This window comes from Medicago sativa, chromosome 6 (genome assembly GCF_051527215.1).
Source record: "Medicago sativa cultivar Bolivia chromosome 6, Bolivia_mono, whole genome shotgun sequence".
Classification (NCBI taxonomy): Eukaryota; Viridiplantae; Streptophyta; class Magnoliopsida; order Fabales; family Fabaceae; genus Medicago; species Medicago sativa.
Genome location: NC_140754.1, coordinates 78,278,521 through 78,290,658, shown reverse-complemented (window position 1 = coordinate 78,290,658; position 12,138 = coordinate 78,278,521). Strand labels below are relative to the sequence as shown.

Below are 12,138 nucleotides of genomic sequence, written 5' to 3'. Positions count from 1 at the left end.
CTATTTTAAAATTTCAATACATCAAGAGACTATTATGGTTACCCGTTACACGTTTAGAGACTAAAATGACGATTACACAAAATAAATTAAAAATGAAAACTGCGATAAGAAGATCAATAGGCGCGAAAAACCCCATACCCCAAAATTTCATTCCCCGTCAAATCCATCAGAATCTTACCAGACTCGAGAGATTAGTATATGTAATTGCGCAACCATACGATACCATGTTTTTTTAGCAAAACTAAAATGAAAATGAAAGATGTAAGAAGAAAACCCGTGGGCGCGAAATAACCTATTCCCCAAATTTTCATTCCCCGCCAAATCCATTACAACATTTCACAAAACCCTCACTTTCTTTCCATCTACAACAAAACGATTCATCAAAATTCACATCGATTCATCAAAATTCCGCGTTTTGCATATAAGGAAAATCATTCAACTCATGGGTTCCGCTTCTCTTCTCAATTCTTCAGATCCTGGTAATATAAATATACCCCTTTTTTCTAGGGTTTTATTCATCTCTTTCTTTGCGCCTCAATCTTGCATTTTTGCTTTGGTTTTTGATTTTGAAGGTATATTAAACTTGTTTAGTGCTTTTGGGTTGTGTTAATTTGTTCTTATTTAATGGGTTTATTTTTGTGTTGTTTTTGACGAGTATTGTTGATTTTTTGTTTTTTTAATTGGATATTCTGATACCCTTTTACGTTTTCTCGTGATGCATGTGTTGAAGATTTGATTTTTTCGTTGTCTAATTTTTTATAATTTAATGGGTTTATTGTGTGTGTGTGTAGTTTTTGATGATTTTTAGGGTTTACTTTTTTATTTGAATCTGGTGATACCCTTTTGTGTTTTTGAAGGATTTTTGTGTTTTTGATGATGTTTGAAAGTTTATCTTTGATTTTTTAATTTGAATCTGTTCATACACATTTACATTTTTGAAGGATTTTTGAAGGATCAGTTAAAGATTTCAATTTATGTTTTTGAAGGATTTTTGTGTTAAGGTTTCAAATCTTGTGATTTTTGTGGCTTTTGGTTGGTGTTCTGATCTGAAGTCTGAGTCATTTTTTGTCTGAGGTATTATCCGATTTGGATCTTCTGTAAGTCCTCAACCTTTTGTCCTTAGTTAAAAGGCGATTTAAGGGTTGAGGAGAGCGGGGCAATCGGAATTTACCTCGGTAAAACAGTGCAGCGGACTCGAGGTTGGAACTTTGGTTTAGGTTTGAATCCATAGTAGTTTTTGTGATTCGATAGAATTTCACCGGAAATTTTTGTTGTCACTTCAATCATGATCTGTGTTCTAAGCAGTGATTATTGTTATTGTCATTGTTTTTATTATTCGATCTTTCGGTTTTCATGTAGTTCTATCTTACGGTTTGAAGCCATAACAACTTTGAAATTTTTTAGGCTTCAACTGATTATTGTTGTTATTTTGCCAATGGTTACTTTTGGGGCTGGCTGACACTGTTTGTTGATATGTTGGAACATAGGGCACAATTGTTTTAGTTTTTTTTTTTCTAGTTTTTTTTTTTACCGAAGAAATTTCAGAAAACCTAATGTTAGATTTGATTTAATGTTGAAAACCTGCAAGCATACATTGATCTGAAAACAATCTAGATCTAAAGAGACTTGTAGTTTCTCTGTTAGATTGGTTGGATGTGTATGCTTTGAAATTTTCAACCGTAAACCTAATCAACAGTAGTGGATTTGCACTGTCTGGGAATTTAGGTAAATTTTTTATATCGTGATTCCGGTGAAGGAAACAATAGCACTTTCAGAATTAGTACTTTTTCCTAATCAAGTCATGTAGTAGATTTGTTTGAAATTTTGTATTAATTTGGGTTTTGCATTGTTAACTGCAGTGCTGTATTTAATATGTTCTATGACTTTGAATGAATTGTTTATTTTTGTTTGATGTACTTATGAGCATCTTATTGGTTGGTTGACTAATAAGTGATTCACTGTTCTGTTTTGACACTTTAAATTTTTCAATTCAAATTTTGAAACAGTGGTGGATTGTGGAACTAATGTGTGGTCATTAATGCAATACTGCTAGGGTTAGTTACAAGATGTTAGCAATGTATTGTGATCCATAGAAAAATTGCAATTAAACTTCACATTTCTATGTAGATTTTTTACTTTTAATTTTTTAACAGTTAGAAGGAAACAGAGCAAAAACAGATAAAATCCTTTGGGAATCTATCTGATGTTTGCACAGAGTTAAAATTGGTTTTAGCTCCCAATACACCCCAATAAATGTGAGGTTTAATTAAATTAATTGCTATTGATTTGTGTGATTCTCAATTAACTATAAGGCATATGTAAAAATTACACTCATTTATATCTTTTAATGGGTTTTATCTTTTTTTCTTTTTCCCATTGCTCTGTGTTCCCATTTCTCATCCTTTGAATTAATCACAGATATTTATTTATTTATTTATTTATTTTTGCAATTACTACTATTAATCTTATTTTTGCCATGTGAAAAATATCCGAGGAATGATATTTGTATAGATATGCTTGTTCTGCCTTCAGATCATCAGATGTATCTCTGTTTATTTCCTTGCTCCCATTTCTTGTGCATTTTTATTATAGATTTGATTTTGCGATGTTCTATTTCCTTTCCCTTTTTGTCCTTCTATTTTTCAGGCAATGTGGATGATTATGATGCTTATAAATCTCTTATTTATATTTCACGCTCTCCGATACCCTGTGTCGCCTTTACATTACTTTCCTTGGTTTCATTATCGAATATGTAATTTTTTTCTCTTATTGTTCTAAATAGGTGTTAAGGACAGCACGAGTAAAGAGGATCCTGTTGATTCGAACACTGAAGAGGAAGTTATGGCTGGTGGCAAGCAAAAGAAGCGAAGTTTGTCAGAGAGCAGTGAGCAGCCTGCTCCTACTCGTAAAATGCCCAAACGATCAGCGAGTGCAGCAAGTAAAAATTTGAAGGAGAAGTCTATTTCCAAATCTGATAAGTCTGATCTTATTGAAACAAAGAAGGATCAGGTTGTAGAAGAAGAATTTCTTGCTGTCCGTATGACTGCTGGACAGGAGGATGGCCGCCCAAATAGAAGAATCACAGACTTTATCCTTCATGATGAATCTGGTGCAGCACAGCAACTTGAGATGCTTGAAATCAATGATTTGTTCATCACTGGACTTATATTGCCACTGGAAGCAAGCGCAGACAAGAAAAAAGAGCAAGGTGTCCGATGTGAAGGCTTTGGTCGAATTGAATCGTGGGCTATATCTGGTTATGAAGAGGGTGCTCCAGTGATATGGATTTCTACTGATATTGCTGATTATGATTGCCTGAAACCAGCTGCTAGTTACAAAAAGTATTATGATCAATTCTTTGAAAAGGCCCGTGCTTGCATTGAAGTATACAAAAAGCTAACAAAGTCTGCTGGTGGAGACCCTGACATCAGTCTCGATGAGTTACTTGCTGGCCTGGCACGGACCATGAGTGGTAGCAAGTACTTTTCTGGAGCTGCATCTCTGAAGGAGTTCATCATTTCTCAGGGCGATTTTATTTATAAGCAGCTCATTGGTTTAGACATGACGTTGAAGGCCAATGACAAGGGGTTCACAGAGATTCCTGCTCTTGCTGCTCTTAGAGATGAGAGCAAGAATCAAGCAAACTTTGCAAATGCACAAGTGATGCCATCAAATGCAACTTTAAGGATTGGTTCGGGAACTGGGGATGAAGAGAAGAAGGATCAGATGGCTGTAGATGAAGAAGATGAAGATGCAAAGCTAGCAAGACTGTTGCAGGAAGAAGAGTACTGGAAATCAAAGAAGCAGAGGAAAAACCCTAGATCATCCTCGTCATCAAACAAATTCTATATCAAAATCAATGAAGATGAGATAGCAAATGATTACCCTCTCCCTGCTTATTATAAAACTTCTCTTCAAGAAACAGATGAATTTATCGTTTTTGATAATGACTATGATGTGTATGACACTGAAGATCTTCCTAGAAGCATGCTGCATAACTGGGCTTTATACAACTCTGATTCTAGATTGATTTCCTTGGAACTTCTTCCTATGAAGCCTTGCTCAGAAATAGATGTTACAATCTTTGGATCCGGTGTAATGACCTCGGATGATGGAAGTGGGTTCAATCTTGATACAGAGGCTGGCCAATCTTCCAGTGCTTCTGTAGAACAGGCCACCGATGGAATTCCAATTTATCTGAGTGCTATAAAAGAATGGATGATTGAATTTGGGTCGTCTATGGTTTTCATATCCATCAGAACAGATATGGCTTGGTATGGTACCTCTTCTCTAACTTAAATGCTATCTATTTTTTCTTTTCTTTTCTGTATGTTAATGTATGATAGTAATATTGGCTGTTATGTTTATACTCTAGAGCAATCTTATTTGAAATGAAATAAAATTTGAGAATTCATTTGATTACTTGAGTATCAAACTGTAAGTATATAATCCGTTTGTAGATAAAGCTATTGCGAGTAAATCCTGTCAACTATCATCAATGAATCTGGTCATCTTAGTGAAATATCTGTGCATATTTACACAAATCTTAGAATATTTTTGTTATAAATGTCCTACTTTGCTTTGAAAAATATTCATCCATACTTGATTTCTTTCAGGTATAGACTTGGCAAACCATCAAAGCAGTACTCTCCTTGGTACGACACCGTATTGAAAACTGCAAGGATTGCTATAAGCATTATCACATTGTTGAAGGAGCAGAGCCGTGTATCACGACTTTCCTTCGGAGATGTCATCAAAAAAGTATCTGAGTTCAGTCAAGACAATAAGTCATACATTTCTTCTGATGCATTGGCTGTGGAGAGATATGTTGTTGTCCATGGACAGATTATTCTGCAACTGTTTGCAGAATTTCCAGATGAGAAGATCAGGAAGTGTCCTTTTGTGGCCGGTCTTACGAGCAAAATGGAAGCGCGGCACCATACCAAATGGTTGATGAAGAAGAAGAAAGTGTTGCCAAGGAGTGAGCCAAATTTAAATCCCAGGGCAGCAATGGGCCCTGTTGTATCCAAAAGAAAAGCTATGCAAGCCACAACCACAAAGCTGATAAACAAAATATGGGGAGAGTATTACTCAAACCACTTGCCGGAGGATTCAAAAGAGGTAATTGCTAGTGAAGTAAAGGATGATGATGATGAAGCAGAGGAACAGGAACAGGAAGAGAATGAAGATGAGGGTGCGGAGGTGGAGACAGTACTGTTGGAGGGAATGCAAAAGCCGCACTCAGTTTCCAAACAAACTAAAGCGGTTTCTGATGACGGAGAAATTAGATGGGAAGGGGGTCCTGAAGGGAAGACCAATTCTGGATTGCTTCTTTATAAGCAGGCATTTATTCATGGTGAAGTTGTTTCTGTTGGAATATCTGTGTCGGTCGAAGTAGATGAATCGGATGAACTTCCTGATATATATTACGTTGAATATATGTTTGAATCGAAGGGTGGGAAAAAAATGTTTCACGGTAGGATGATGCAGCATGGTTGTCAGACTGTTCTTGGCAATGCAGCTAACGAGAGAGAGGTGTTTTTGACTAATGAGTGCAGGGATTTGGGACTGCAGGATGTTAAGCAGATAAATGTTGTAAGCATCCGAAAAACACCTTGGGGGCATCAACATCGAAAGGATAACATCATTGCAGATAAAATCGACAGGGAAAGAGCAGAAGAAAGGAAAAAGAAAGGACTGCCTACTGAATATTACTGTAAAAGCTTGTACTGGCCTGAAAGAGGTGCTTTCTTTAGCCTTCCATTTGATACACTGGGTCTAGGGTCTGGCGTTTGTCAATCTTGCAAGTTACAGGAAGCCGAAGAGGAGAAGGATGTTTTCAAAGTAAATTCATCCAAGTCTAGTTTTGTATTGGAGGGAACTGAATATTCTCTCAATGACTATGTTTATGTCAGTCCTTTTGAATTTGAGGAAAAAATAGAGCAGGGAACTCACAAAAGTGGGAGGAACGTAGGGCTGAGAGCTTATGTTATATGCCAAGTGCTTGAGATCATTGCCAAGAAGGAAACAAAACAAGCTGAAATGAAATCTACAGATATCAAAGTCAGAAGGTTCTTCCGACCAGAAGATGTATCAAGTGAGAAGGCATACTGTTCTGATGTGCAAGAGGTAAAAAGTTACATACAAGTTATTATAACTTAATGATTTTTCTTTTTTTGGTACTAAGTCATTCATACTTGTTCTGAATTGACTTTGATAAGGACCTGATCTTTGCGTGTTCATATTGTTGTTCATTGTCTCTGTGCAACTGTTTATATTGACTCAGATATCTTGATTTATGCTTTTAGGTGTATTACAGTGATGAAACATGTACAATATCTGTACAATCCATAGAAGGTAAATGTGAAGTCAGGAAAAAGATTGACGTCCCTGAAGGATGTGCCCCTGGAATCTTCCATAATATCTTTTTCTGTGAGCTCTTGTATGATCCTGCCACTGGAGCACTCAAGAAGGTAGTGATATTTTTCACCCTGTTATAACTTTATAATATGTATATGCTTGTTAATCCTCGGATAAATCTGCAAAGGCATTGGCGTTTAATTTTTATGAAGTTTTTATACTTTTTATTTTGAAGTAGTGTGGACTATTTGACTTTGTATTATTGAACCTGCTACCGATTTATATTACTTTCAGTGATTGCTCTACGGAGTGTTACACTGATGAAATCAACGCTTAGCTTGATCTTGTTGTCTCATCTCATTGTATCTGGATTCTAAATTCTATACAAACTTCTTAATAGAGTTTGAATTTAATCCACTAATAATGTAAAATATTTTCATACCAAGTAAACATAGAAGTGCCACATTGTAGCAGCCAAGGTTTTTTTACTTGTATTAAACATCAGCTCTTTGAGACGGGTGTTGCCAATGTCATACATATGTGGTTTACTGATGGTGTAAAACTCTACCTTATTAGTGGATGAAAGTCAAATCTAAATACTCAAATTTTAAACCTTGTATTCTATGTCGATAGCTTTGCTGCCATTATTTTTTCAGTTAAACTTCAATCAGTTATTTCATTTAGTATAGTTTAGTGTTGATTAATTTTTAGGCTGCTGTTATTGTTAGTATTACGCAGATGGAATAATATATCATGTTTTGTATTAATATTGCTATAACTATTAATTTCGTGATGTCAATTTAACATTATGATGCAAGTATAAGGATCATATATGATTTGCACTGAATAAGTATTTTATTTTTCATTTGCTTGACAGTTGCCAGCACATATCAAAGTAAAATATTCAAGTGGACACACAGCTGATGCTGCAGCTAGAAAGAAAAAGGGAAAATGTAAAGAGGGAGATAGCATTTCAGAGCCTGATCCAGAAAGAAAAACATCAAATGAAAAACGTTTAGCAACCTTGGACATTTTTGCAGGATGCGGTGGCTTATCAGAGGGGTTACATCAGTCTGGTAAGTTTAACTCCACTTTTCGTTATAGAAAGAAAATAAAATGTATGTATTTATGCATAATGTAACTTGTGTTACTGCTTTCATGCTTCAGGTGTTTCATCAACTAAATGGGCTATTGAGTATGAAGAACCAGCTGGGAATGCGTTTAAAGCTAATCATCCTGAAGCATTGGTGTTTATTAACAATTGCAATGTTATTCTTAGGTAAATGATATGAGAGAGAAAGTATAGCAGGCCACAAGGTTAAATAAAACGGTACACATTTAACTGACTCGTAAATGATTGTAATGCAGGGCTATAATGGAGAAATGTGGAGACATAGATGATTGTATCACAACGACAGAGGCTACAGAGTTGGCCTCTAAACTTGATGAGAAGGATTTAAGTAATTTACCTTTGCCTGGGCAAGTTGATTTCATTAATGGAGGACCTCCATGCCAGGTTTGTGGAGCTCATGACTTTGTTTGCCTTATGCCGCTGTCGATACTTTGTGGTGATTAATTTATTGAATAATTTGTTTTACAGGGTTTCTCTGGGATGAATAGATTTAACACAAGCACCTGGAGTAAAGTTCAGTGTGAGATGATACTGGCATTCTTATCCTTTGCTGATTATTTCCGGCCAAGGTATTTCCTGTTGGAGAATGTGAGGAACTTTGTGTCTTTTAATAAAGGACAGACGTTCCGTTTAACTTTGGCTTCACTTCTTGAGATGGGTTATCAGGTAAAAATTGCATAACTGTATCTTTTTTCTCAAGTTATTTCACTTTGGAGTTGAATAGAATCTTGAGGAACTAATCGATGCCGATTATTTTGTTCAAAAGGTGAGGTTCGGTATCCTTGAGGCTGGAGCTTTTGGTGTTTCACAGTCAAGAAAAAGGGCATTTATATGGGCTGCCTCTCCAGAGGATGTGCTTCCAGAGTGGCCAGAACCAATGCATGTCTTTTCTGCTCCTGAATTGAAAATTAAATTGTCAGAAAATGTCCAGTATGCTGCCGTCCGCAGTACCGCAGATGGTGCTCCGTTACGTGCAATAACTGTTCGTGATACCATTGGTGAACTCCCAGCTGTAGGCAATGGAGCTTCTAGGACAAACATGGAGGTATGTAAAACAAGAAAGAGACACGTTATCTATCTTTGTCCCCTTGAAGTAGTTTGAGTTAACTCGACACTCTACTCACTTTTTAAAAAAAAAATTGGAAAGAAAAAATCATTGTTAATTAAAGGCACACTAATGGTTATTTACAATTTTCTCCGACTTTATCCTGAGGTAAAAGGTCAAACTCTTACACACTTGGCTTTATGTTCGCAGTACCAAATTGATCCTGTCTCATGGTTTCAAAAGAAAATTCGAGGCAATATGGCTGTGTTGACTGATCATATATCAAAGGAGATGAATGAGTTGAACTTGATCCGATGTCAGAAAATTCCCAAGAGACCAGGTTGTGATTGGCGTGATCTTCCAGATGAGAAGGTAAACTGAAATCTTGGTGAATTTTAGCATGACATTTTTTGTGTTGTTAATCTAATTAATGTTATCAAATATAATGCACAGATAAAACTGTCAAGTGGACAACTTGTTGATTTGATTCCATGGTGCTTGCCAAACACTGCTAAGAGGCATAATCAATGGAAGGGACTGTTTGGTAGGTTGGACTGGCAAGGAAATTTCCCAACTTCCATCACTGACCCTCAACCAATGGGGAAGGTTGGAATGTGCTTCCATCCTGATCAAGATAGAATTCTTACTGTCCGTGAATGTGCCCGATCTCAAGTAAGTCTAATAACTTAAGTTCATTGTCATCCTAAATGCTATGATAAGAAATGAAACCTAACAAATGTTTTACACAGGCGTTCAATCACATATTGTCATATAGATATTTGTGTAGGGTTTTTTAGAAAATAATATTACAACATCACATAATAGTATGATATGATTGAGTGTTTGTGTGAACAAAATTTACACATAATAGTATGATATGATTGAGTGTTTGTGTGAACAAAATTTACACAGCAAGTGCATGGCTATTGAGCTCATAAATTAGTGTGGATTGATTTGTTATTTTCAATTTACTGTAAAGAATTCTAATCATGCTATCCAAATATGTGGATAGGAAAAAGATCTTGAATGATTAAAGTTTGAAAATTGTGATAGAAAAATATCATCTAATTTGGTATCATTTTTTACTTATCATCTTTTTCATTTATAAATGCAGGGCTTCCCAGATTGCTATCAATTTTATGGTAACATCATACACAAGCACAGGCAGATTGGTAATGCTGTTCCTCCTCCTCTGGCATTTGCATTGGGGATGAAACTCAAGGAAGCAGTGGATAGTAAGAACTCCAAGTAGAAGACTAGGGCATGCATCCTGCAAAAGGCATGCTTGTCATTAGACTTTTGAAAAACAATGCAAATTATTTTCTTGTAGTGTTCCGGAGACAACCAACCCTTGTATAGAGTTGTTCTCTTGGCCGTTTTTCGTAGCTTAATCAATTTTTTGTTTAAAAGAATTGAAAGAATTGATTGAATGGATAATGCTATAAAACTTATTTTCTGTCAACTTTGGTTATCTTGGTATTAGAGATTCAACAAAGTCTTATGTTGGCTGTCGACTGCTTAACACAATCCTCTCCTTTTTTGTCAACTTTGGTTATCTTGTGTAGCTCACTTTAAAGTTGTTCTCTAACACAAACCAACAACATTGATTTTCTAGAGGCATTGGTCCAAAATGTTGCATATGTGAAATTTTAAAACAGTTATCTAAAACCATTTGACCAAGGTTTTTAGAAAGTGTTGTCTTTACAAATACAAACTGTTTCGTAGAGAAAAATGCAATCAAAGAAATTTCCATTACTTCAGAAACCATACTCTCGAATACGTAGGTTTTAATGTCTCATTACAATATTGCACTCTCTCTCTAGTCTAATTCATTCATATAAATGATGTATTTGGTCTATATTATTGACTAAATACATCATTTATTGAATGAACCTAAAAAGTTGATATTAGTATGAAATCATGTAATAATAGCTCTATAAAGGTTGTGCATGTCATTAGCCATCTATAGTACTACTGCTGGGAATAAACATGTCTTTGGTCCATCTAAAATAAATAAAATTTGGTTCTATTTATTTTAAAATAGTTTCTTTAATTTTCATCACCTTTAGAAGGACCCTTCTTGCTAAAACCACCTAGTGCTATATAGTGTATCACATATCAAAAGCCATTTGTACAAATTACATATTATAGATGATAATTAAAGGAGGAGTCAATGTTTTAGCAACTACACTAACAGGAGCTTCCAGATGAAAATATATGCAGGGTAACAGACACAATCACACATTTACAATTACACTAACAGTCCTGTTTCATACATACATTCAAACAAGTCATAACATAATGCCACTTTATTATGTTTGAATGTAGGTGTAAGAGATAGTTTTACACTGATTGTGTATATAGAAATTAAATCAAACAACAAACCAAATCACAGCAGGAAGGAACATGTTTGTTTTTTTACCTGTGACACTGATGCTCCTAAGATTAGAATGTCAAATCTTTTAATTTTTTCACTTGACTTTTGACCCGTGCGACGCACGGGTCTTGTCGACTATAATAGAGACCAATGAATAATCTTTAACCCGTAAGATCACGAGTCGATCAATAAACGCAAATTAGATTATTAGAGATACAATATTACAATCAAATTTGTCTTACTATGTCCTTCAATGACACTTGAATCTCATCAAATTTTACATTTTAGTTTTGAAAAACTAATCAATTAAAGATTGTTATTTTATTTTATCAGAATATAGTATTGGGGCATTATCTTCTCATTTTTTTTAAAATTATTAAGAAAAAAGATAAAAAGATAAAAAGAATACAATATTATATTGTTGCACGGGTCAATTTTATTTATTACTTTTATAGTTAAACATAAAAAATTGACCTGTAATAATTGTTTTAAATTTCTACTAACATGAAAAACAAAGTCACTTCAATTAATAAAAATTCTAAATTACACGTATAACTCTAAAAAGAATAATTACAATTGATATTTACTAAAAGTAATAATATATTTTTCCAACCAAATACATATCATATATGCATATATCATAGAATTTAATAATAGAAGAGATCTTATACAATGTATTAATTATTTTGAAGATGTGTGCTTGGTTGAAGAGCTGTGTATAGCAATAGATGTAATTTAATGCAGTTCATCATTCCTAACAATTTTTTTTGAATTTCGAATTGAAGAAGTGTTGGAAGGAAATACATAATTAGGGTTAGCACTTAGCAATTAATGCGGATCATTTGGAGGGAATTTTTTAGGTTTAGTTGTTGCAAACCTAATAAGATTAAAGAGTAAGGGGTTATTTCTAGACAATAACATAAAGAAAAAAAGAACCTATAAAAATATCTATGAATTTGTTATACTAAATCTCAGTGTTTTGTTTTTTTATTATCATAATTACACAATAGTATAAGCTTTCTTATCTTAATTGTAAAAACCAAAATGTCTATGAGAGAGATTATTATGTTTCACAGTGTTTTCTTATATTTAAAAAATTAGAAAGTCCCACATATGATATATGTTTCACAGTGATTTCTTATATTTAAAAAATTAGAAAGTCTCACATAGGATATTTTATAAAGTCTCCGAGTCTTTATATACAAATATGTAGTATGAGATTGT

At 34.4% G+C, this 12,138-nt stretch overlaps 1 protein-coding gene across 1 annotated transcript; it reads left to right on the top strand.

Moving 5' to 3' along the window:
* Positions 1-294: 294 nt before the first annotated feature.
* LOC146917044 (DNA (cytosine-5)-methyltransferase 1-like) lies at positions 295-9,999 on the top strand. Its single transcript, XM_085718868.1, has 12 exons — positions 295-479; positions 2,783-4,274; positions 4,617-6,129; positions 6,309-6,473; positions 7,238-7,436; positions 7,528-7,639; positions 7,729-7,876; positions 7,961-8,158; positions 8,259-8,537; positions 8,748-8,909; positions 8,991-9,209; positions 9,652-9,999. The coding sequence occupies exons 1-12, from the start codon at positions 443-445 to the stop codon at positions 9,787-9,789; spliced, it is 4,662 nt and encodes a 1,553-aa protein (XP_085574994.1). The 5' UTR covers positions 295-442; the 3' UTR covers positions 9,790-9,999.
* The last annotated feature ends 2,139 nt before the right edge of the window (positions 10,000-12,138 follow it).